Source organism: Neovison vison, chromosome 3 (assembly GCF_020171115.1).
Source record: "Neovison vison isolate M4711 chromosome 3, ASM_NN_V1, whole genome shotgun sequence".
Lineage (NCBI taxonomy): Eukaryota > Metazoa > Chordata > Mammalia > Carnivora > Mustelidae > Neogale > Neogale vison.
Window position 1 is genome coordinate 17863385 of NC_058093.1, and position 27009 is coordinate 17890393.

The 27009-nt window shown below is 39.5% G+C and overlaps 1 protein-coding gene across 1 annotated transcript; it reads left to right on the top strand.

Moving 5' to 3' along the window:
• Positions 1-276: 276 nt before the first annotated feature.
• ZDBF2 (zinc finger DBF-type containing 2) lies at positions 277-26409 on the top strand. The gene is made up of 7 exons (XM_044244351.1): positions 277-365; positions 4981-5033; positions 5785-5862; positions 6823-6927; positions 13535-13662; positions 19002-23355; positions 23506-26409. Exons 4-7 carry the CDS (start codon positions 6868-6870, stop codon positions 26407-26409), a joined length of 7446 nt encoding a protein of 2481 aa, XP_044100286.1. The 5' UTR covers positions 277-365; positions 4981-5033; positions 5785-5862; positions 6823-6867.
• The last annotated feature ends 600 nt before the right edge of the window (positions 26410-27009 follow it).

Here is a 27009-nt window from a genome sequence, read left to right on the forward strand (position 1 = left end):
TGCGCGGCTCCTGCGTCAGAAGGGGCCCTGTTTTTCGCACCTTCCCTGACGTCAAAGCTCCATCAGGACCGCAGCGCTACGCTCGCGGTGGATGTCTACGTGGGCTGAGTCGTGACTCGCAGCCCGGGGCTCGCGAGGGACGCTCGCACTTCGCGGCTCCTCTCGCACCGGCGGGAGAGGCCGGGGACCACGGTGTCCGGCTCCGCGGGCTGCGGGCGGCAGGCAGCGGGCGGCCGCGGCGCCCTGGACGGCCCCCGGGGCGGGGGGTCCGGGCACCGCCATGGAGCCGGAATAGGAAGGGAGCGCGCCCACCGGTCCTCGGCCGGCGCCCAGGCCCGGAAGGAATCCAGGAGGCCTCCGCGGAGGTGAGAACCGCGCCGCAGAGCCCCGCGCCGGCCGCGGGCGCGGGCGCGGGCGGGGCCGGCCGAGCCGAGTCGAGGCGGCGCGCAGCCGGGGCGACGCCCGCGGGCTCCGTGCGCGCGGCGCGGCCGGGGGTGGGGCCTGCTCGCCTCGCGCCCCGGGCGCCTTCTTCCTCCCGAGGGGCGGCCGGACAGCTCGCCGGGCTCCCGCACCCGCCTCGCAGGTCCTCCCCGGCGTCTCGTCTCCCCACTCCCCTTTCTGCACGTCCTGCGGGAGCGGGGCCGGCGTCTCCGGGCCCGGATCGAGGTGGCTGGGGCGTGGGGTGGAGGTGGGGCGCAGGCTGCCTTGTGCTTCTGTCGGGGGGTCCCTGGGTCGGAGGGGCCCGCGGGCGAGGCCTTGGGCTGGGCGGTGAGGAGGGGGCTGCTCGCCGAGGTCGCATTTGGGGCTTTGTACCCGCAGGGACTTGCGGGGGCACCTGTGGGGCCGAGATCCGGAGCCACCTGTCCGCAGATCCCCTTCCCCCAATGCCCTGCGCTGTATCCAGCTGTCCCCAGACCGAGGCCTTTATCAGTCTCTGGCGACGGGAATTTCTTTTGGGAGCGTTAGATTTTTGTGTGGACGATCGTTTCACTATTGTGGCGCAACAGTTGTGTGAATCTGGGCAGATTACGCCGTCGTTATTACGTGCCCCTGAGAAGGCCCTTTGCAGCTCCTAACGTTATCCGTCGCGATGATTTTGCAGCGCAGGGAAGACATGCATAACGAGATGCTGGCTTGCAAAGAACTAAAACGTTTTTTTTTTTTTTTAAAACCCCCAGACCGGAATTGTACTTAATTTGTTTTACAGCAGTTATATACTATGAGGGGGGGGAACCCACTGAAAAAACCCATAGCAATTTCATCCTCAAGGGAGTCAGTATTAACAATTAGGGGTACGTAAACGCATATTCGTGTTACATAAAGGGGGATACTAATGTAATCTGCCTTTTTTGCTTAATGCGTTGTGGCTTTTTTCTCTATCAGTGCATAAAGTGTCTTTGCACTGCCTTCTTAACTTGCAGTGATTTGGACCCAAAGCCTGGAAGGCAAGAATTTTCTTCTCCCTGCACCTTGGCCTGTGGCCAACCTTAGTAAAACTCGTTAGAGATTTGACAAAGTATCACCGCAGTGGCCAAGATATTGGATAGAAAAAAGCTGCATTCAGGGTTAACAGTCATCTTCTGTAAAGTATTGTCGGTTCTGCTTAATGTGAGGCAGTGTTTTCTTTCAGATTGCAGTTTTCATCCATTAGTGAACTGTGAAATTAATTTTGTGGGTCATAGCTAGCACTTGATATTAACGAAATAAGATGGCATAGGAAATATCAGAATACATTACACGTAGCAAGGATATTTTGTAAGATTTGTTTTAACTGCGTGTGTGTTTGGGGGGGCTGGTGCATGTGTGGGGTGCATGTGTGATTGCGTATGTGTACTGGGTTGCGATATAAAATGTATTGCTTCTTCTGTGCCATGCTAATTAAGTTTCAAAATGCCTAATCCAAGGTACTGTCAGCATAGATCTCAGAAAGGGAGCAATGATGCAATTAAGCTAAACGTTATCTTTACTCTTTTCTTTGGAATATGTGACAGTGTTTATTGCAGCAAATTAGATTCCTAAGTATTTGTTTTCACATAATATTAAAACAATCAATTAGCATTCTTGAAAGTACAGAGACGGAGTATTTTTATGGAAGTTAAGGCGTTAAGAGCATAAACTGCTCAGATTGACCTAGGGTCAAATCCCCCTACACTGTTTGTTGGTGTGTGACCTGGAACAAGATACTGCTTTTCTCTAAACCTCAGTTTCCTGATTTATAAAGTAGGAATACCCAGGACACCAATTTCTTAAGGCTGTTTGCTATTCAGGTAAGATAATGCATATGAAGCTGTTGACATAGTGCCTAGCCCAGATTAAGTATTCACTAAAAGTTAGCCATTATTATTTTCATAAGACTGAATGGAGGGTCTAGGATAATGCTTGTCACCAGATGCAGAAGATGAATAATCCAAACAAGTGGGAAGTTGAAAATGAGTTAATGTCGTAAGGGAGGGGACACTGAAATAACATGGTCTTTTAATTTCATTTGGCCATTGTTTTGTGATCGCTCCCCAATTATTTTCCTATTGCTAGACAGGTAATTTAGATGATCCTATTCAATAAACCCAAAGCATTTCTGTTGTCTTTTTAAATTTAATATGAAGTTGGTGTCTCTTTTGTTAGGTGGTTGAAAAATATTTCCAATAGGGATTCTGGATTTTGTTAGCTCTTATTTCAAAATACCGCAGTCAGCTTGGGAAACACACTACAACTCTGAACTCATTTCAGTAGTGTGTTTATCTCTGCAGTGGGTACAGATCTCAGGTGTGCAAGAAATAGACCCCCAAAAATGCAATTTTGAGACATTTGTGTTGAAGTCACCTCAGGCAGTTCAGAGGTCTTTGTTCACGGCCCCCCATCAGTTTATACAGTTTTAATTGTTTCATGAACCAATGAAATAGAATGTAAGCATTGTCTTTTTGTATAGCATTATTATTTTTATAAAAAATGAATGCGTTGCACTCAAAGAAAAAAAAAACGCCATTGCTAGAGTACTTAATTGGGTGTGACAGCTGTAAAAGGTTGGGGGAAATCTTAAATGTTAATCATAATACTGCTCTCAGTTTTAGAAATGTCTTTTAAGTTCTTGTTCTATTTTAGAGGAACCAAAGTGAAAACTCAGTGATGGTAAATTATTATGTGGTTTTATGAAAATATGAAAAAAACACGACTGGGAACTCTAGCTGTCTTAGCCACAAAAAACCTCAGTGAAACAAAAAGCTTAACTTGGCCTTGAATCGAACATACACATTTATATATTTTAGGTTAGACAAAATATTGATGATGTGTGTCTGTATTTTTAAAGTCCTCTTTCTCATTTTTAAATCATTAACTCACTGACTGCTGGCTCTTGTCAGATAAGAGGGCTTTTGTCTTACACGGGTAAAATACTACACAGTTATTAAAGATTCTGTTTTGGAATGAAATATAATATCATACAGAGGTGCCATGGTATCTTGTTAAGAGAGAGAAGAGGCTATAGACTGTATGGTGTCATTCCATTTTTGTAAAAACATGTTTAGAACAAAGAATATATGATGAGTATTAATGGTGGGTAGTGGGATTATGACTGATTATATGCTCTTTATTTTTATAACTGTACCATAATAAAAATTTTCCTAATAAAGATGAATAAAAGTAATTTTTTAAAGAAAAAAACTCGTGTGTTTTCCTAAATTGCAAGCGTAAATGAAGCTAAGTCTTTGCTCTAATAATGATCCTTTGAATTTGGATATTTTGGACATTACCTAATTTTTCCAATATTCTACAAAATGGTGCTGAATATTTTAACTTACCCTGTGAAAAGCTCCCTTGAAGAGGGAAGAACCATTGTCCCAGAATTTTCTTAAATTCTGTTCCAGAATTTTCTTAAAGCTCTCTGTATAAACTGTTTTCCAAAAAAAAAATATCCACTCTGCCTAAATAGGTAGTCTAAACTCTCAAGTTTTCTTTTAAATACAATATGTTGAAACTGAATCTACTTTTCTTGCTTTATTGCCCCTTAAATTTTTAAATGAAATCTTGGCTCCAGCTGAACTTGTCAGCTTACTATCTCCAAATGTACCTCCGCTTTCTTGCTTTTCTGCTCATGCGTCTTTGTTACTTGGAATACTTTTTCCTGATCTTTGTTTAAGCAAATCCTACCCACTTTCCAATATCTGGTTAAAAAAACCACATCCACTGTGACATTTTGGCACTTATTTTGTGCATTTCTCAGATACCACCTGGTATTTTTGCATTCATTTCCTAATGCCATTTTAAACTACTTGAGAGCAAGAAAGTGTGTCTATTTCTATCCTTTAAAGCGTCTAGTGTGGAACTCTGCACAGGGTAGGCGCCAGATATTTATTCTTTGATAGACAATGCTGTCCCGGGCTCTTCTGAACCCAAGTGTTGGAATTATTTGTTAACCAGTGATTCCGGGCAAGGGGCAACACACTGCCAGCAGCAGTGCAGAAGAATAAAAAAATGGATAATTTGGCTTAATTGTCGATTGATAAAGAGAGAGGATAAAGAATTGACAGCATTCTTCATTGAAACTAACACAGGAGCTGAGTTATGTGGTTAGTCTAGGACCCAAAGTTAATTTTATGTAAATATTTCTTTCAGACATTTCCCATGAACATTTCTCATAGGAGGTTATAGCATCTTTGTTTTTAGCCTTCCAGGGACCCAGTTTATTCTTTTGCAGCTGCTGGTTCCTGAAACCCGGAGATGTGAAATATGGGATGGTGGGTGAAACGGGTGGGCCATCAGAGTTACTGTGCTCCAGAGCATCTCAGGAGATCATGTAGGATTCAATGAGTCACTCTATGTAAAGTATTTCGTGTGTTCAAGAGTTAATCTTTTTTTTCCCTGTTGAAGCATAATTGTGTTATTTTTCAAACTTAACTATGACTCTTTGCGGGGGAGGTACGTAGTTGGCCCATGCAAGATACTTAGGGGGCTTATCTTTTTTTTTTTAATTACTTTAATTTACAGATGTTTGCCAGGACTGATTCAGCTGATGTAATACCTGCTCTTTCCTACTCAAGGTAGGGGACTTGTTACTTTATGAAAATACCAGGTACCAGTAGAATTCAGAATTGATAGTAAAAGACCCCTTTAGTCGTGAAAAGTAATATAATCCCAGACCCCAAAGAAATGATCCTTTTAATAAATAAGAATTTTATTAATGCATAAAAAATGATGACTTATGTCAGTGCTTCAGCCTGTCTCAGAATCACCTTAGAGCATTTTAAATATGCATGATATGCATGTGCCTGGCTCCCTGCCAGGCGATTCTGATTCGGTAGGATTTTCAGGTGGGGCTTCTCGCATGCAAAGTTTTAAAAATGCACATCCGGGTGCTTCTGAGTCATTGTAGCTCATTGTCATCGCAGCATGTATGTGACAGGAGATGATAGAGGTGTCACAGAATTGTCGGATAGCAACAGTGGAATGGGAATGGGAAATAAAAATGGGAATTGAAGACTGTAAGTGTTGAAGATCAAAAAAACTAAAGTTCAGTCTTGTGTTTGATACTAGATTTGCACTCTAATTTTGCCTTTCATTCAATGATTGTTTTAAATATATTTTGAAAAAAGCATTAAAAAGCTTGTTAGTTTATGATTTTCAAAGTTCAGATTTAAGTGCTATGGTTCTTTCAGCTGGAAAATTGCTCTGTCTATAAATACAACTAAAGCTTGTTTCATTTTGCTGTTTCAGGTCAGTAAATGAAGTAAAATAATGGGGAAAATACCATATTTTAAGGAAATCATTTTTAAATATACTCTTCTGTTTCAGAGGCTGGTTTAATTGATTTATTTTCCCCGTAAGCGTGGAAGTTAGAAAGTCAGAGTTTCTTACAATAAGACGTAACAGGTAAGGGAATGTTATGGTAGCATTTTCATTTAATAAAACTCTCCTGTTTTCTTTGATTTCAAAGCTGTGATTTCATTTTTAAAGGATGATTTTAATTAGTAAACTTTTTGTGTTGCAGAATCATCTTATCAGAAATACTCAACACATTATAGGATTATTCTGCTACATATTTTCCAACAGACAAGAATGTTTAAAATAATTAGAATTAAAACATGATGAAATTATTTCTTACGATTCTGTTTGCACTTTAATGAAATAGCTCCAAAATTAAAATTGTGTTGATTTATTATTTAACATAATCAGTAATAGTAAACACTCTGTGTCAGTGAATAAATTGGTTGTGTATCAGAATTTGGGGGAATAATTTTGATATTCAGCCCGACTTGTGAACCACTGCAGTAATGCAATGTTGAAGGATTAAGGTTTTAAGGGAGTAGGAAGGTGGGAACTTTATTTGTAGAGAAATCTCATTTCACCAATTGGAAAAAATTCCTCATATTTAGCTTGTTTTTTTGTGGTTGTCAGAAGAGAATTATCTTGTGTTTCAGACATGAATTAGTAATTTTGAGTTTTAATGACTCTGTCCAATAATTTATTTTAAATTCTGCCCCTTTGTGGAGTAAGTCGAAAGGTACGTGCGGTATCTTTATTTTCATGGCAGAATTAGATGGTAGGTGTGACGCGGAGTCTGCTTCTCCCTTTTCCGCTCCCCCTGCTTATGCTCCCTCTTTCTTTCTATGTCAAATAAATAAACCAATCTTAGAGAGAGAGAGAGAGAGAGAGAAGATGCACAGCTTTCATATGCACTCCAGGCTCACCGACGGATGCAGCAGCTCACGGCAGCCTCCCCTAATTCCATAATTGTCAGAAAGAAGATTTCTGCTCTGTGACACTATCACAGCTGTTCTCCGCACGGCAGTAGGGAATGATTGCGTTTTTGCCATTTCTCTTCTTTTTCAGTTTGAGTTTTCCAGGACTGTCGCCGCTTGACTTTGGTCATTCACCATGCAGAGCCGACAAGGATACTGCAGCTACTGCTGCGTGCGCTATAATAGCCTGGAACAGGTGAGAGGCCCCTGCTAACGTGTTTGAACCTCAGAAGACCTCGTTTATTCAATACGTCAAATTCATTTATTCATCCACTGAGCAGATCGTGTTGCGAATCTTCTAGTCGGTAGACACTGTTGAAGGCTTTCAGGGTGAGACTGTGAACACATCCAGCTACCTTTCTTCATGAAGCTTACTTTGTAGTGTGCTAAGACAGAAAATAAATAGTCATATAAATTTTGATACAGGGATATGTCTGATTGGGATAAATGTTACGAGGAAAACAGAAGAGAGAAGAGAGTGCAGTTTTAGACAGAGGAGCCAGTGAGGTGAAGGAAGTGACGTTAGAGTTGAGATTTGAACCAAGTGTGGGATCCTGGCTTGCTTATCTCTGGGGGGAGAATTTCTAGGTAGAGGGAAGAGAGAACGGAGACCCCAAGGCAGAGGGGTGGTCAGCATGCTAACCCGACACCGGCAGCCAGCATCGCTGCAGAGCTGGCCAGTTGCAGGGGAGGTGTTAGTGAGCGGGGGGAATTCAGAGCATTAGATTCTAGAAGACGTGGTAGAATAACGGAAGGACTTTGAAGTTTAGGCTTTCACATGCCAATGTTTTAAGTTTTGCTGTAGTGAAATGTAGCTTCCCCCCCCCTCCTATTGTTGCTTGTGTTTTTGGTGTCATAAAAGATTGCCTAATCTGTGGTCCTGAAGTTTTACGCCATGTAATTTCCTCTAAGAATTTTAGTTTTTGTTCTTACATTTAGGTCTTTGGTTCATTTTCAGTTAATTTTTTAAAAATATATATTGTGATTTTAATTACCTCCTAAAAGCCCTGTCTCTAAAGACCGGCACATTGGGAGTTAGAACTTCAATGTGAATTCAGTCCCTAGCAATTATATTGATTTGAGTTTTAGCCCTTAAACCAATTTTGCATCCCTGGGCTAAATCCCACTTGGTCAATGTGTTTAATCCTTCTGTATGTTGCTGGATTTGGTTTGCCAGCATTTTGTGGAGGATTTTTATATCTATATTCATAAGGGATATTGTCTATAACTTTCTTTTCTCATGATGTCTTTGGTTTTGGTATTGGGGCTTCCTAGAAAGAACTGAGGAGTGCTCTTTTCTTTTCTTTTTGTTGGAAGAGTTCGTGAAGCCTCATACATGGACATTCTGAAGCAAGTCTTCATGGTAATAGTAGCTGTAGTCCTCTGACCAGGATTGTTAACTTGGAAGAGTCTCAAGGTTTTCTTCAGGGTCTAGGCTGAGGAATTGTGTCATAAGTGAAGTCGTAATATAACGAAGCTCTGGTCCTGGTACTGCTGGACTGTTTTATCCCAAGTGAAATCTCAGACAAATTGTAATACATAAAAATTCAACTATATAGTTGCATTTGTTTTAATTGTCAACAGTCATCATTTAAATTCATACTAAGGAAATGTTTTGTGATGTATTGTGATTTCTAGCTCTCTGCCTTAAAAAAAACACAAAACTTTCTAAGGCGGGTTATAAGCACGAGGCAGCAGGTAATGAGTTTCAAAACTCTCTTTAGTATTTCTGTCACAATTGATAATTATAGCATCACTTGACTGGAAGATTACTTGTTGAACTTTTGATAGTAATAAAACATACTAAATTTTAAACTACAAGCTGTATTCGGTAAGCATTCAGTCTAACTTTTTCTTAAGGTTTAAAATAATTTTTTAGACATTTGGATACTCATGCATTAAACAGACATTAAAAAATGTTAATGACAGTCAAAGTAATATGTGCTAAGTATAAAGGTTTAAATAAACTCATTTGAAAAGGTTTAAATAAATAATAATTAAATAAATAGATTAAAGAAATGGATAAATTTCATGGCTTTGGAGAACTTTTAAGGCAATGGAGAAGTACAGCGCCCAAATCTAGGTGAATATTCAACAGAAACAATGGAAATCAAAAGATAGAATACAGCTACCAACTCAGAATTCTATGCTTAAGAAATACATCCTTGAAAAAAAAAGTGAAGTAGAAATATTTTCAGAAAAAAAAAATAAGGGAATTTGCCAGCATCAGCAGATCCTCACTGAAGGAAATCCTAAAAAGAGTTCTTCAGATAGAAGGAAAATGATTCCAGTTGGAAGCTCAGAGAGATGGGAAGGCATGAAGATCAATGGGAGAGATCTAAATGCATAGTATCTCGTATGTGGGGTCAACAACAATGGCATAGACACTGTAAAGAGAGTAAATCAAGTTAAGTCCTTGCTCAAGAAGAGAGTAAAAGTAACAAGTAATTTTAGATCTTGGTAAGTTCTGGGCGGCTTGTTATAGTCTGTTACTGCTAATAGACTAGAAAAAGAGCCTAGCCTATAACTAACTGCCAGGTTAACAGAAAGGGAAAACTTGCAATATTAAAAAACAGTCCACGAGAAGGCAAGAAAGAAGAGAAATAGGGACATCGGATAGGTAAGAATAATAAAAAACAGATTTAAAAATAAAAACAAAGGTTAAATAGAAATATACCAGTCAAATATTAAGTGAAAATAGACATGGTACTTGCATTAAACGATATTTAATATTTTATTGGAGATTCTAGCCAGGGAAATAAGGAAAGAAAAAGAAATTAAAATGACAAAAGTTTAGATAAAAAGAAACAAACTGTTATTTGTACACAGTGTGATTGTGGACATAGAAAATCCTAACGATATCTAGGTAAACTGTTAGAACTGGTAAGTGAATTTATTATTTGTTTAATTAAAAAAATTTTTTTAGTGAGTTTAAGAAAGCTTCTTGGGCCAACATAAAAAGAAATTGTATTTTTATATTGTAACACCACACAGAAAATGAGATTTAAAAAAGATGCTTACAACAGCATCAGAGGACATCAACTCTTCAGGAATAAATGTAACAAAATATGTATATAAGATTTTTATATAAAAAAGTATAAACATTCAGAAAGTTAAGAAAAATTAAATAATTGGTGTGCTATACCGTGTTCATGGATTGAAAAAATCAATATTATAAGCATGTCATTTCTCCTCAAATATATATATTCAGTGAAATTCCAAACAAAATTCCAGAAAAATTGTTTTTAATGAAAATTAAGCCAATTCTAAAAATATGTATGTACATGCAAAAGGTATGTATGTATATGCTAAGGAAAACTAGGATACTCTTGAAGGAGATGAACAAAGTCAGAAGTAATAAATATCCAAATTTATTACTAAACTACAGTCTTTAAGACAAGGGTGCAAAGTCAGAAAGATTATGGAAATAAACCAGAAACTCCAGAAAAGACTCTGGAGTCTTTGATTTGTGACAAATGTGGCGCTAAAGCATGGTGAGGACAGGAATTTCTTCAGTAAAGGGTACTGGGTCAGCTGGCTGTCCATATGGAGAAAAAGAAATGAAACTCTATTATTATCTCATCCTGGACACAAAAGTCAGTTCCAAATAGATGATAGATATAAATATTGCAGGTAAAACAATAAAACTTCTAGAAATCAATAGAAAATCTCCATGATTTTGAGGTAGGGAGAGATTTCTTAAACTTGTAACAGAAAGCACTGGCAAAGAAAAAAAAAAGGTAAATTGGACTGCAGTAAGAAGCAATGAGAGATGATTAAGAAGGTGGAAAAATGCCCTGTAACTATTCCTGGAAAAGCTGTGGATACACACACACACACACACACAGACACACACAGACACACACACACACACACACAGACACACACACACACACACACACACACACACACACACTTTATGATACCCCGCCCAAAAGAAAGTGAAAAGGTAAGCCACAGGGTATGATACTTGAAACACATATAATTGAAAGAAGAGCCCATGTCCAGAATAAATAATTTCTATAGTTCATTTAAAAAAATTAAAGATGTTGGGCGCCTGGGTGGCTCAGTGGGTTAAGCCGCTGCCTTCGGCTCAGGTCATGATCTCAGAGTCCTGGGATCGAGTCCCGCATCGGGCTCTCTGCTCAGCAGGGAGCCTGCTTCCCTCTCTCTCTCTCTGCCTGCCTCTCTGCCTACTTGTGATTTCTCTCTGTCAAATAAATAAATAAAATCTTTAAAAAAAAATTAAAGATGCATTTGAAAAACAGGAAGAGACTTGGACGCACCATAAAAGAAGATATCCAAGTGGCCAGGGAAATGAAAAGCTATCACAAAAATTGCAAAGCAACAGTGATATAACATGAATCCCCATCCCACTTTCCAGTAGCTAAAAATTAAAGAGCCTGACAACGGCAGGTGTTGATGAGGAGAAAGAGGAACGGAAACTATGATCCATTGCTGGGGAGGGTGCGAACTGGTACGGCCACTTTGGAAGACTAGTCAACAGAGGGTACTACAGCTGAGTATATGCAAACCTTATGACCCAGAAGTTCCAGCCTTACTAATACACTCAACAAAAATGCATGCACATGGGCACCAAAAATCACATATAAGAAAGTTTTTTGCAGCGTAATTTATAACAGCCATGGGCTGTGAAAGACACAAAAGTCCATCAAGAATGAGATGAATCAATAATACATGGTCTATTCATATGATGGCATGCTACACAGAAATTAAGGTGAATGGACTACCGCTAATTTGGATAAGCATGAATGTGAAAGTATATAGACTGTATGACTACATACATATATAGACTGTATGACTACACTTACATAAATTTAGAAACTTTCAAACCTAATCTATATTGTTAAAATTTAGGTAATAGTTAATTTGGGGGAAGAGGAAAGGAATATTAGGTTGGTATGGGACATTAGAAGGATTTTGAGTGCTCATTAGTTTTTCATGGATAGATGGTTATGGATGTGTTTTATTTTGTGATGATTTATTGAACTATACATATGATTTGTGCACTTATCTTTGTGTGCATGTCAATTCAGAAAATTTAAAGAAACTGACACCTCCTGGGGTATTTAGTGTGGTGTTATCTGTGGTTTGTGTCAGTGCAAGTTTTCCATTTATGTTGACTTTTTAAAATTTTTACTGAGGCAGAGAGAGGATGAGGTTGGATTTTAGTTGAACCTTTGTTTCCTTGTACCTTTGTTCCCTTCATGAACCAGGAGGGTGAGGGTACTGGACAGTGGGGAGCTTTGAGGGTGGAGGATCTTGAAACTGTCATAATTTAGACTGTTATTGGGGCTAAGGCAGCATCAAAGTAGATCCCTGAAGTCAGCATGGAAGGAGAGAATCCCAGTTGTTAACAGTGGTCAGGAGCTGGCAACCTGGCTTAAGTTCTTTTGGCATATTTACTATGATATTTAAAATGTGACTTTTCCTTGGTATTGTTAAATGAAAACATGTTATTAAATTGTTGTCAATAACTCACATTGGAAATAGGGCATTAGCAGTAGCGTGTTATAGGGAAAGAGGATAAGCTTTAGAGTTAGATGCAGATCGAAACCCTGGCTTTGTCCCTGGCTGCTCAACTGGAGGCAGTTTACTCTAATCCTTTGTGTTTTACTTACTTTATATCAAAATGGGGACAAGATTCATACTCAGTGAAAATTCGATGAGATTACTTTGTGAATGGAATAGTACTATGTTTGATGCATTGCACGGGCTCAGTAGGCTTCTTTCCTACACCTCTAGATAGTTCACTGAATGACTTGTGAACACAGACTCTTTCTGTGGAGAGAATTACAAAACAAAAAATTTTCTTTTAAAGATTGTATTTATTTATTTGACAGAAAGAGAGCAAGATCATCGAGACAGGCAGGCGGGGGGTGGTGGGAGAAGCAGGCTTCCTGCTGACCACAGAGCCCGATGTGGGCTCGATCCCAGAACTCTTGAGATCATGACCTAAGCCAAAGGCAGAGGCTTAACCGACTGAGCCACCCAGGTGCCCCAAAATAGAAAAATTCTGTGTATTTATTCCAATATTCTGTTTAAGTGAGGATTTGTAATCTCTGAAGAAATATGATGGACTTTTTGTGCATTATTAATCTTCAACTTTTACAAATACAGTGATCCAACCCTCTTCTCTATTTTAATAGATTTTTATAGAAATATTTGCTCAGTATAAATATAAGAATTTATAAGAAAAAAATTAAAATTACCTGTAAGTGTAGCCCACAAATGTAAATGCTTTTAAGATTTTGGTGCTTTTTCTTCCACTGATTTGTCTGTACATTTTATTTTATTTTTTATCTTATCTTCTTTTATTTTTATTTGTATGTTTTAAAACCACAGGTTTAGGTAAAAGCATACATGTGATTTTTGCATCTCCCATTTTTCTCTTATCTAACATTTCTCCATGTTATGTAAAATTTTTCATATTATTTTAGGTAGTTGCTTAGTATTATGTCTTAGGTCATGCTATAGATTTTACTATTAGACACTTTGAAGATTTCCAGTTTTTTGTTGTCATGCTGTGATAAGCCTCATTTTTTGCATAAATCATCAACATTTACGATGATTTCCTAAGAGATTTAGAGAAATGTAATCACTATATCCACGGGAAAGAAACTTCTATATTTTTTGCTACACATTTTAGAATTGCTGTGCAAAAAGGCTGTCTCAATTTATACTTCTACCGAGAGTATCAAAATGAATCCATTTGTGAAACTCTCACTACCGTTGAGTGTTACCTGTTTAAAACTGCTTAGTGTGCTTTTTCTTTTTAATAGCACATGGCCAGTCCCCAGCACAGATACTTGACCACCCAGAATCGACAGAGGATGGGCACCACGAGCCTGATGGAGCGTTTCCTGCAGGACGTGCTCCGGCACCATCCATATCATTCTCAAGAAAACAGGTAAAGAAAGTCGCTGGCCGGAATTCTGTTAGAACAGCCGTATGTTCCCGGTTTTTCCAGACTGTTTTTCCAGTCTCGTACTTCTTAAAACAAATCTTTTCATTAAAGAATATAAAGTGAAATTTTACCTAGTAACTTCTCTTTGCTCCTATTTTAAAATCTTTTCTAGCTTAAATAAGAAATTTCACTGTAAAAGATATGGACCGCACCCTTCTTTTTTCTAAATAAAAGCTTTAGGTCAATAAATGGTTATCCATCATTAAGGTGTTCTGTTAAGTATATCGTAGGATTAAGCAGGGGGGAATATGGTGGGGGCAAAAATAGCCTTTAGAAGGTCAGGAACGGACCAGCTGGTGACTGCAGCAGAGGAAGTAAAGTAACCATTCCACCTCAACTGAATTATTTGCTAACCGAAGAGAAGAGGTAACAAATGGAACCTGCTTCTTAATCTGTCAGTGTCTTGATAGCTTTTTTTGTATCAGTGTTTTGTTGTTTTAATAAAATAAATATTTTGATAACATTTAAGGGTTAATGTATGTCAAAGAAAACATTGGTAGAAGATTAGATTAAGTGCTGTGGGCAGGTTTGCAGTTATCGCTGGAGGAGATAAAGCAAAACAGATTATTAGCACATCTGTGCAGAAGAGTTGAGATAAGCACCGCCTGTAGGAAAAGGATAAACTTCTTGAATGCTTTGTTTTGCAAGTCACAACCCAGAATTGAGCAAATGGGGAAAAAGTTTAAATGGGGAAAAAGTTTAAAAAATAAATGTTTTTCTTTAGCTGTTGGAAAGATAGACCGTCTTGGGCTCAGTATAAATTTCCAGCTTATAGCTTGTGTAAGCAATGCTTCAACGGACATTTGTACATGCAGCTATTTCTGTGATACAGTATTCTAGAACTTGAACTTCTGGGCTCAAGTTTCTGGGCCTTAGAAAATAGTTTCTATTTTTTAACCTTTCATTTTGAAATAGTTTCAGGCTTACAGAAAAGTTGTAAAACTGCTACAAAAACATTGGAGTCTTCAAATGTTAAATCTAAAATAATGATGGTACAATGATCAAATCCATGAAATTACAGTCCCCCTTCAGATTTTGTCAGTTGTCTTCCTAATGTCCTTTTTCTGGGACCAGGATTCAGTCCAGGATCACACACGGCATCTAGCTGCCCCATCTCAGACACTCTTAATCAGGGACAGTTGCCCAGTCTTTGCTTTCAAGCCTGGGACTCTGCTGGCCAGTTATTTTGTAGGATCTCCCCAAATTGGGATAAGCCTGACACTTTCTCATGATTAAAGTTAGGTTATGCATTTGGAACAAGAGTAAATTATAATTGGTGTTGTGCCCTTCTCAGTGTATTCAAGCGATCCATGATGTTTCCATGTCTCCTGGCTGGTGATGTTAACTTGGAGCATTTAATTAAGGTGGCTTCTCTAATGTTACATCTTTCCCCGTTATAATTAGTAAGATGTGTGGAGAACTACTTTGAGACTGTGTAAATAAATATCCTGTTTCTCATTTATTGTAAGCGTTCACGGATGATTTTTCCCTGAAACAGTTATTACCTATATTAGCCTCCATAAAGAAGAGCTTTTTGGTTACCTTATTTATCTGTTTTATAATTTTAAACTCATGACTGTGTCTCCAATGGGTGTTAATAATTTACTGTTACTTATTTTGTTACTCAGGTGGTGTGTGGAACTTTAAAATTCTTGAGACACTTCCTAGAAGACTATGCCAAATTATATACAATTATATAACATACATATAGGCCAGTAGTCTATGAGTGTGATCATTTACTGTTGTTCTTGCTAACACTGGGATTAGCAACTTCTTTTTTCCCCCATAATAGGCCAAAAAGGCATATCCCTTCATTAGCCCTTATTTACTTATGAGTAAACTAGAACATCTCTTTACATAAGTTTTTTTTCAGCCATATGTTTATTTTATGGATTATTTGTAGACATTGCATGTTTTTCTATTGAATTGTTTCTGTATTTTGGATTTGTATGGAATATTTATAGATAATAGTCCTTTGTATTTTAAATATAATTATTTTCCCAGCATCTGTCATGTGTCTTTCATCTGTGTGTATTGTCCTTTACCATATAGAAATTAAACATTTTGACATAATTAGATGTAAGCGGAATTTTCCTTTATGGCTTCTTTCATGTCTTTTTCTTCATGTCCTTATATCTGCTTTTAAATATTTTTAATCTTCCTGGAATTTGTTGCCATATGTGATGTGAGGCAGGACTTCTTATTTTTTTGTAAAAGTATATTAATTATCTCCATTGATATAAAATGTCACCTGTAAGGACGCTTGGCTGGCTGGGTGGGTAGAGCATGAAACTCTTGATCTCCTGGTTGTGTGTTTTGAGGACCATGCTGGGTGTGGAGATTACTTTAAAAACAGCACAATATCACCTGTAACCTGTTACCTGTTACCTGTAACGTAAATTCCTCTCTTGGTGTATCTATATCTACGTTCCCATCAGTAGATCTGATTTTGAATTCCATTTTTTTACCTCGAGTTTTTTTTTAATCCTGTGCTACCACATTGTGTTTATGTTTATAAGCATTATACATTACAGAGTTTATTTCTAAAAGTTTTTCCTCTTCCCCCTTATCTAGACATTGTAGGTTTTTCTATTTTAATCTTTTTGAAATCAGCTCTTACTTTTTTTTTTTCTATCTTTTGGTTTTCCTTTTTCCTAATTAATTTCCTCAGATTTCCTGGGTGGGGGGAAATTTGATTATCTTTGTGAATTAAGTGCTCATTTAGTTAATTTGTGTCTGCTAATTCTTTTTTCAGTGGAAGATTTAAAAGTGTGAGGTTTCCATTTTGCTTACATCTCATAGGTTTGATGTGTAGTTTTTATTTTAGTTATAGATTTCAAAAATTTAACACAATAATTATATAAAAGGGGTTTTACTCTTTAATGGTTAGATTTTTAGAAGGCTTTTTGTTGTGAAATTAGCTTAAAATGAGTAGAAATATAGATTGTGATTTAGTTAATTTTAACCACATGCAAGGTAAATCAAAGCACCTAGATGGTGATTCCTAACTTTTTTCGGATTTTGCCGAATTGTTTGATTTTATGATTCTGCCTTACTTCCGTTGCCAAATGTTACAAGATTAATTTTATTTTGAGAATGTTATGATAGTCTTCTAGGGTTCTGAAAAACTAGGGTAAAATGGTAATTGTACTGCACTTTATTGATTAGAGTTCAGAAGTGTGAAACATACTGGAATTTCTTTGCCCTGTATTATTCTGATATCTGGGTTAACTTCTTAATTTTACAAATACCAAAAAAATGTTCTTTTAGTGTTAATTATAATTTTTTATGGGAAAGAAGTAATGATATTTATGACATGTTAAAGAAAAGTTGCATGTGGCTGAGCATGTATACATTTCTCTTAGATGATTAAAGCATCTCTCAAATTGAAAAATATTTAATAAAAGTATTTTTAGGTATTAATCTATTTTTAAAAACTTATTTATTTTTAATAGACTACACTTTAGGACAGTTTTAGATCAACAGAAAACTTGAGATAGTAGTACAGAGTTCCTATATACCTTCTCTACCTAGTTTCTCTGTTACTAAGAACTTACATTACTATGGCACATTTGTTACAATTAATAAACCAATATTAATACATTAACTAAGTTCTGTAGTTAATTCAGCTGCTTTTAGTATTTACCTAATCACTTTTTCTGTTTCAAGGTCCCATCTGGGATAACCATGTTCCATTAACTCAACTCCTCTTGGCAATTAAATTTTTTTTTTTTTGGTGGTGGGGAGGGGCAGAGGAAGAAGGCGGGGAGGGAATCTTAAGCAGGCTCTATGCCCAGCATAGAACCTGGTGCAGGGGTTGCTCTCGTGACCCTGAAATCATGACCTGAGTCAAAATCAAGAGTTGGACACTTGACTGAGCCACCCAGACGCCCCTGATTTTAGCTATTCTAACAGGTGTGAGGTGACATCTCATTGTAGTTTTGATTTTGTACTTCCCTGACAATGAATGATGCTAGATATCTTTTCATGTGTCTGTTGGCCATCTGTATGTTTTCTTTGGAAAAATGTCTGTTCATGTCTTCTGCCCATTTTTAAATTGGATTATTTGTTCTTTAGGGGTTGAGTTTTATAAGTTCTATTTTGGATATTAACCGTTTTCAGATAGGTCATTTGCAAATATCTTCTCCCATTTGGGTAGGTTTCCTTTTAGTTTTATTGTTTTCTTCACTGTGCAGAAGCTTTTTATTTTGATGAAGTCCCAATAGTTTATTTTTCCAGAAAGACATGTAGGAAGTAGTTGCTGCAGCCGGTATCAAAGAGGTTACTACCTGTGTTTTCCTCTAGGATTTTAGTGGTTTCATGTTTCATGGTCTTTAATCCATCTTGAATTTATTATTGTGTATGGCAGCATTATCTACACACACACACACACACACACACACACACACAGAAGAATATTACTCAGCCATAAAAAAGAATGAAATCTCGCCATTCGTAATGACATGGATGGAGTTAGAGTATCATGCTAAGTGAAATAAGTCAGAAAGTCAAATACTGTATGAATTCACTCATGTGGAATTTAAGAAACAAAACAAATGAACAAGAGGAAAAAAAAGAAAGGCTAACAGATGAACAGATTCTTATAAAGGACAAATGGATGGTTACCAGAAGGGAGGTGGGCGGGAGGAGAGGTTAAATAGTGACGGGGATTAAGGAGTCAAACTTGTGATGAGCACCGGGCATCTGATGGCAGTGTTGAAGCACTAAATTGTATACCCGCAATTAATATTATGCTGTATGTTAACTAACTGGAGTTTAAATAAAAACTTTAAAAAACCCAACAGTGTGTTAAATAATAGCTAACATTTGAGTGATTATATTTTCCAGGCTTTTAAAAAATGCTCCTCACATATAACAACTGATTTACTCCTCAAAACAATCTCATGAGGGAAAAATAACATTATGTTCTTTTTGGGGGGAGAGAACTAAAGCCTAGAAGGTTAAGTAACGTATGTAACACTTTGCTGTTGACTGCTGGGATAACTGATAAATGATATATCGCTTTTTGTTTTTTTAAAACAGCTTTTTATGTTTAGGAGCCATTTTGTGTTTATTATGTAGCAATTGGTGGAGCTGCCTCCACCTTCTCTACTGATTTCCCTCCCTGAAAATACACACGGTATATAGCCTCTGTGATCGCCTTGATTCTTTGTCCTCTAACAGTCAGGCCCAGGATAGCAAGAAAACGTTTGTTGTACATTTATTGTAACATTTAAAATAGATATTAGAATATTTTTATGGATTTCCCCCTTGCTTTTTAGATCAACCCAACATGAGAGGCTTCTTATGAATACTGCGCCACCTCCTGAAGTGGTTCCTGTTGATGATTCTGTTTCTGAAGAAGCGACTGAGGATGCCGCTGGCGTAAAAGGAGAGAGCTCCAGCAAGGGTTCTGAACCTAGTAAAGAGTTACATGCTAGACCCGGCAAATCTCAGGAATGTATACAGGGTGTTTCAGTAAGACCATCAGTTATTCAAAAACTGGAGAAGGGACAGCAGCAACCCTTGGGTTTCATTCAGAAAATTGGGAGTGGCATGAAAGAATTTAACCCAGTTGGTATTGGTCAAGCTACACATACTAGACCAAGCTTAATATGTCCGTCAGTGATTTCTAGTGCTCCTGCTAGTTGTTTAGCTGGAAGTTCCTTTGACAGACCAGTTACAACTAAAACAACTAAGTTAGCAGCAGCAGCCAGTTCAGATTCAGTCAGAAAATGTGACCCGAACAAAGTTGACAGATACCTTGAACAGCCAGACAGGGGCTCTAGAAATCCTGTGCTGTCATCCAATCTAGAAACTTCAGTTTCGTATAAGAAACCTAAAGAACCAAATAGGAAATCTTTAGGTACAAATTCAGATAAATTGATTATACAGGAAGCTGTAAAATCTCCGCGTAAAGCTTTGTCAGCTGGCGCTAAAGTCCGTGAATTTATGGGTAGTGAAGGCTCCTTAAAGTCTGAATCTCTTTCCAAATTAGCTGTCAACCAAGCAATCAGCCTGAATAAAAGTGGCATGCCTTCTAATAAGGGAACCTTTGAAGATGCTACAGCAAAGCACCGTGAGAAATTCCTTTCTGGTATGGATCATACCCAAGAGGAAAAGCATTTGGTTTTTAATAAGTCAGCCTTTTTAGAACAGAAGAGCTCAGTGATTTCTGCAGTGAAATTTGCTCGTGGATCTCTTCAGCCAGCGTCTGATCAACCCGAAGAGACTGCACAAGACCTTTGGAAGGAGGAGCAAATTGACCAAGAAGATAAAAACTATGATTCGAGAGCTTCTGAAATGAGTTTTGACTGCAGTTCCCCTCATTCACTGACTGATGAATCTAAGGTGACTGCCAAAGAAGTAGACCTTTCAAAGGAAGCGTACGCAGATTTGCAGTGTAAGAGTAAGACATCTTTCATTTCTGTGGTGAGTTCGGATCGTGATGGCTCTCTTCCCTTGGCTACTAACCGAACTCAAGTAATCGTTAAAGGTGTAAGTGCTCAGAAGGCAAAGCCTATTAGCCTGGTTGATGAAAGCTATGAATCTAGTGATTCTGAGATTAATTTTGAATGTGATGCCTTACTTCAATCAACTGATGACTACCCCCGGCAACCTGGAAAAGAAGGAAACCTTCCTAAGGAGGAACACATTGACTTGGTTGATAAGAACTATGGATCTAGTAGCTCCGAAGTAAGCACTGATTCTCCATTTCCTCTTCAATCAGTAGGTGACCAACTCCCAGTGGCTGTCACAGAAGCAAAACTTGAGAAGGTTCACATTGGCTTGGTTGATAAGAACTATGGTTCAAGTTGTTCAGACACAAGTATTGATAACGATGCTTCTCCTCAGTCTGTAGTTGAGCATCCTCACCTGGTTGTCAAAGAAAGAAACGTAAAGGATAGACAAGTCTACCTGAAAGATAATAACCTTAAATCCAGCAGTGCTAAAGGCCATCTTGATTATGCTGTCTCCCTTGAGACAGTGACTGATGAATCTCAGAGGGCTGTTGAAGACATACCCCTTCTGGAAGAGAAGAATGAACCTGTGGATATGAACTATGATTCTCATGGTTCTGAAATGAGTTTTCACACTGATGCTCGACTGGTGGCTGGCCAGTCTGGAGTAATAGTTAAAAAAGTGAACGCTCGAGAAGTAGCTCTTGACCTGGAGGATAAGAGTGTTAAATCTAGCAATTCTGATCAAAGTTCTGATTCTCGTGCTTCTCTTTATCAGTCACCTAGTGATCAGCGTGAAATAAGTCTGAAAGAGTTAAATGTTGACATGGAAGTTAAGAGCTATGGGTGCTCCAGTTCTGAGCTGACTTTTGAATCTGATCCCCCTGCTATGTCGGGTACTGAACATTCTGAGATGGACATGGAAGAAATAAGAAAGAGGCACATTAACTTGGAAGGTGAGCACTCTGGGTCAAATAGTTCTGCAATAACTTTTGACTCTGATATTCTTCTTCGCTCAGGAGTTGACCAGCCTCAAGTAGCTATTTATGTGGAAGAACCGAGTCATCTGGAAAATCAGACTAATAAATCTTGTGTTGCTGAAGTAACTTTTGATTCTGATATACCTGTTCATTCGGGGACTAATCAACCTGAACTGGCTGCTAAAGACATCATCATTCAGAAAGAAGAATATATACACTTAGGGAGGAAGAATGATGAACCCAGTGGTTCTGAAATAAGTTTGGATTTTTATGTCCCTTCTCATTCAGCGACTGACCCTCCTGAAGTAGCTATGGAAAAGCTAAATCTTCAAAAAGAAGAGCAGATATACTTAGAAAATAAGGACAATGAGCCTAGTGGTTCCGAATTAAGTTTGAATTATGGTATTTTTCATTCAATGACTGGACATTCTAACAATCCCCTTAAAGAAATGAATCTTCAGGAAGAGCGCATACACTTGGGAAGTAAAGGTAATGGGCCTAGTGTTTCTGAAATCAGTTTGAAATCTGACCTTTCTTACCGTTTAATGACTGATCATCCTAACATAGCTGTTAAAGAAATAAGCCATCAGAAGGAACACATGTACTTACAAGATAAGGATAATGCATTAAGCGTTTATGAAACGAGTTTGGATCCTGGTGTCCATCTTCATCAGTCAGTGACTCACAAGCCTGAAACCGCTGTTAAAGAAATGTGGCTCCAAAAAGAAAGGCATGCTAAATTCAAAAGTAAAAGTCCTAAATTTAGTAGTTCTGCGACAGGTTCTGACATCCCTCATTATTTAGTGACTGAACCTCAGATAGCGGTCAAAGAAATCAATGTTCAGAAAGAACATGTTCTAGAAAAAAAGAGTGATAAATACAGCAGTTCTGGAATAATGTTTGGTTCTCATGTCCTTCCTCACTTAATGACTGAAACGCCTCACATTGCTGTTTTGAAGGAGGACCGTGTTGTCCTAGAAGGTCAGAGTACTGGAGCTAGAGGTTTTGCAGTAAATTTGGATACTGGTGCCCCTCTTCATTCAGTCATTGGCCATCCTCAGCTAACCCGCCTGAAGGAACAAAATGTTCATCTGGAAGATAAAAACCGTGAATCTAGTCATTGTAAGATAAGATATGATTGTGGTGACCCTCATCCGCTATTGACTGGACAATTTAGGGAAGTGGTTAAGAAAACAAACCTGAGGAAGGAAGGGAAAGTTGTAATGAAAAATAAAAAGGTTCAAACTAAAGGTTCTAAATTAATACGCTCTTCTGGTATTTCTCTTCAGTCTGTGGCTGATAAACCTGAAGGGGCTATTAAACGAGTAAACCCGGAGAATGAAGGTCATGTGAACGTGGAAGATAAGAGCAGCCAATGTAGTGGTTCTGAAGTGAGTTTGGATTCTGATTTCTTGGTTGAGTCAATAATTGATCAACCTCAAGTAACTGTTTCAGATCAGGACCATACTGAGCTAGTAGAAGATAAGCATAGTCAATCTGGTGGTTCTGAAATGAGTTTTGATTCTGAGGATCCTCTTCAGTCGGTGGCTGAGCAGGTTAGAGAAACTGTTAAAGAAATAGCCCTTTGGAAGGATGAAGTTGATGTGGAAGATAAGAGGGATGAAGCTGATGTGGAAGATAAGAGGGATGAAGCTGATGTGGAAGATAAGAGGGATGAACCCAAGGGTTTTGAAATGATGTATGATTCTAATGTCCTTTATCAGTCAGTGGCTGCCCAAACTGAAGAAGTCGTTAAGGGGATGAAGCTTTGGAAGGAGCGCGTTGACATGCAAGGGAAGATTGTGGAACCTAGTGATCCTAAAATAAATTTTGATTCTAATGAACCTCCTCAGTCTGTGCCTAATGAAATTCAAGATGCTATTGCAGAAATAAATCTTCTGAGGGAAGGACATGTTTGCCTGGCTGATAAGGACTATGAACCCAATGGTTCTGAAATAATTTATGTTTCAAATGTCCCTCTTGAATCAGTGGTTGAGCAACCACAACTTTTGGAAGGGGAACATGCCAGTTTGGAAGATAAAAGCACTATCGCTTGTCCTGAAATAACTTTCATTTCTGATGATCATCTTCAGTCAGTGGCTGACCAACTTCAAAAATCTGTTAAAGAAGTCGGTCTTTGGAAGGAAGACCATATTTACCTTGAAGATAAGAGCTACAAACTAGGTGACTTCGAGGTAAGTTATGATTCTGATGTTCCTGTTCCCTTTGTGATTGATCAGTCTCCTCTGGCTGTCAAAGAAATAAACTTGCAAAATGACCTAGAAAATAAGAGCTGTGGACCTAGTGTTTTTGAAATAAAATGTGATTCTGGTATTCATTTGCAGTTAGAAGTTGACCAGTCTGATGTGGTGTGCAAAGAAATAGATCTTCCAAAAGAAGGGCATCTTGGCATGGAAGTAAAGACCAGTGAACCTAGTGATTCGGAATTAATGTGTGATTCTGATGTCCCTCTTGAAATAGTGGTTAATGAACTTCAAGTGTCAGTTAAAGAAGCAAATCTTCGAAAGATGCTCTTTGTGGACCTGGTGACTAGTGATAGTGATTGTGAAGTGATTGCAGAGTCTGATATGCCTTTTCAGCCAGTGATTGACTCACCTCACATGACTGTCAAAGACATCAATTGTATAAATACGGAAGGCTATGATCTAGAAGGTGAATGCTGTGACTCTTGTGGTTCTGAAATAGGATATGTTTGTGAAGCCTCTCCGCAGTCACTGGCAAACCAGTGCAAAGAGACTTTCAAAGTGGTAAACCAGAAGAAAGACTATATCATTCTGCAGGAGTCAAGCTGTGAGTCTTACGGTTCTGAAATAAATTTTCAAATCGACCCCCCAGATCGGTCTGTGACTTACTCGTCACAAGAATCCGATAAAGAAATGGTGAAAATTATTGACTCAGAAGAGAAGAGTTGTGAATCGGATAGTCCTAAAACAGATTTTAAATGGGAAGACGATGCTGAGCCAATGGCTGAGCAGCTCCAGGAAGAAGACAAAGGAATCAACGTTCGTCAAAGGAAAGGTCTAGAAACCATTGGCCGAAAAGAAAAGCACCGTGAAGCTACTGTTTCTGCAGTGCGTTGTAGTGCCTCTTCTGGGTCAGCAGTCCATCAGAGGGCTAGCAAGGGAAAGATTTTGAAGTTAAAACATGCAGATCCAGAAAGTATGAGCTGTGAACCATGTGGTTCTGGAATGAGTTTCCAGTGCTCTCTTCAGTCTGACGCTGACCAGCCTCAAGAAGCCATTAATAAAACAGGACTCTACAAGAAGATGTCTCTGGACCCAGAGGAAACAAACCGTGATTCCCACCCAACCTCTATTTTCATAGTTGATCCTGCCAGGAACCTGGAAAAGGTAAAGGAGGTCATAGAAGACGATCCTGATGAACCTGTCCTTGAAGCCTTGCCTCATGTCCCTCCTTCATTTGTGGGGAAAACGTGGTCTCAGATAATGAGAGAAGATGACATGAAAATTAATGCTCTTGTGAAAGAATTTAAGGAAGGTCGTTTCCACTGTTACTTTGATGATGACGGTGAGACCAGGAAGATAAAAAAAAAAAATTTGAATGAAGAAAAAAAGATTACCTGGACTGACGCGAGTCAGGACACTACCGCAATTCAAGCTCTTTCAGATTGTGATGATAATGCAGGTGGCGTTTCAGATACTGATGACTTTCCAGTGGCCTTAGATAAATCTAGCCATCATTCTACAGTCAAGAGGCCTTATTATGAACAGTCATGGCGACTGGCTGCTCGATGTCAGGCTGTAAAAGTCAGCCATGGAACTCAAACCAATTTCTCAAATCAGTCAGACGCACAAGACAGTGGACAGGAGGATGACTCGACAGGGAAGCGTTCGCTTCAACAGGACAAAAAAACAAAAAAGAAAGTGAAAATTGGAGCACATGAATATCCTGAAACATGTACTAAAGTTCTGAAGCCTTTGCAACCCAATGCCTTAGTCTACGTTATTTCTTCAAACATGAAATTTCAGGACAGTGAAACTGCCAACTTCGCTAAAAAATACCGCACCCCCAGAAGTCGGGATGTTAGCATAGAGTACAAATACAAACGGAGCTCCTTTAATTACTATGACCCACTGAGTAAGGAAATCGTAATTGATCCTCCTCTGAGCATAGATGACCCTGACAGAGTTAACTGGCTTCAAGCTAGTCTCAGCGACCTGAGCTCCAGTTCAGGCGATGAAGACGCTGAAGACTGTGACCCCACATCCGTTTTGACCATAAGAGACGAATTGCTGGCCTATCCGGGGGCCCCTGTTTCACCTGAGCGAGTGCCACGGCCGGGGACTTCGGGGACCTCACGGCCGGGGACTTCCGGGACCTCACGGCCGGGGACTTCGGGGACCTCACTGCCGGGGACTTCGGGGACCTCACGGCCGGGGACTTCAGGGACTTCGAGCGCTAGCGCGGGCTCAGCTCCAAAGGAAAGTAATTTCCAGTTAACGGTGGTCCCCAGCGACGCCGCCGGGACCTCTTCGGAAGCAGGTACCGGGAAGTTCTCCGAAGGTAAAAAGAAAATTCAGAGGAGGGTGACAACGAATGACGACAAGCCAGACTTCCCCACGAAGGTTTACAAGCCGACGAGTCTGCAGGCACAGCCCAGGATCGCTTCCGAAAGACGGCCAATTTGGATTCGGACCAAAGTAAACGATATCATTCGAAAGTATCTTTCAAAATACTCTTTCCTGCGTCGCAAGTATCAGTCCCGGAGCGCCTTTCTCCGACTGCATCTTAACCAGAAGAAATGCGACCCCCCCAAGGCGAAGGCGAAGGCGGCGGCGAGGAGCACCACCCACATGGTTCTGAGGTCGTCGGTTCCGCCGGTGCCCGCGGATCCTCCGGTGCCCTCGGATCCGCCGGTGCCCGCGCAATCGCCGGTTCCTCCGGTCCCGCGGCTTCCCCCGGCCCCGCGGCTTCCCCCGGCCCCCCCGGGTCCCTCGGTCCCGCGAGCTCCGCCGGTGGCGGCGGCGGCGGCGGCGGCGGCCGAGGGACGGTCCCTCACGGCCCCCGGCTCCGGCCCCAAGCCGCCGGGGCCGCGGGGTCCCGGCCGGAGGAGGAATGGTAAGAAACGCTCTCGGAAGAAGAGAAGACGACGACTCTCCCGACCCGTGAAGATCTACGCTTTGAGAAGCCTGTATTCCCAGGTGCCCTACTCCGACCGGATGAGGACTCGGCTGTCAAGCAAGCGGGAGGCCAACGAGACCCCCTAGACGCGCGGAGGGCGCTGAGCAGTCCGTGCTTCACTCGAAACACGTTTGTGCGCATAGCTTTCCCAGCTTCGGTGAAAAAAAATTTACCTTCAACTATTTTGCTACAGACATTATTTTTCAGAACTTTTATAATTCATTTAAAATTAGTGTTTAAGGTCTCTCTCTCTCTTTTTTTTTAGAGATCCAAACGCATCCTTTGTCCATTTGCCGTAGAAGAGCTTCACCTTAATTTATAGCTATAATTTAGCACAGTATATATACACATTTTTTTTCCTCCTTCAAATCACGTCCCTCTTATTTATTTTTTGATTGTATCTCATGTCAGCAAGACATAATACTGCGAAAATGAATGTGGCAAACATTAAATGCTATCTTATTTTTACTTTTTAATAATTGAAACAAAGGAATATGTACTTCTGTGCGTTTCAGAGTGGCATTGTCACTACCATATTCTAACTGGAGAATTAAAAAACTAGAATAAGTTATCTCTCAGCTTTCCAGTGAGGTTGATTTAAATAATCACCAACAAAATAGAATTGATCTTTCTTTTAAAAGCATCTAAGAAAATGAGATTCCGTAATCTTTAATCCAGTTTTTAAA

Excerpts from the sequence above, each read along its gene's own strand:
- ZDBF2 (XM_044244351.1), top strand. The coding sequence starts at position 6,868 with ATGCAGAGCCGACAAGGATACTGCAGCTACTGCTGCGTGCGCTATAAT. Across the intron at positions 6,928-13,534 it reads GCTATAATAGCCTGGAACAG|CACATGGCCAGTCCCCAGCA; the intron begins GTGAGAGGCCCC and ends TCTTTTTAATAG. Across the intron at positions 23,356-23,505 it reads ACAAACTAGGTGACTTCGAG|TTAGAAGTTGACCAGTCTGA; the intron begins GTAAGTTATGAT and ends ATTCATTTGCAG.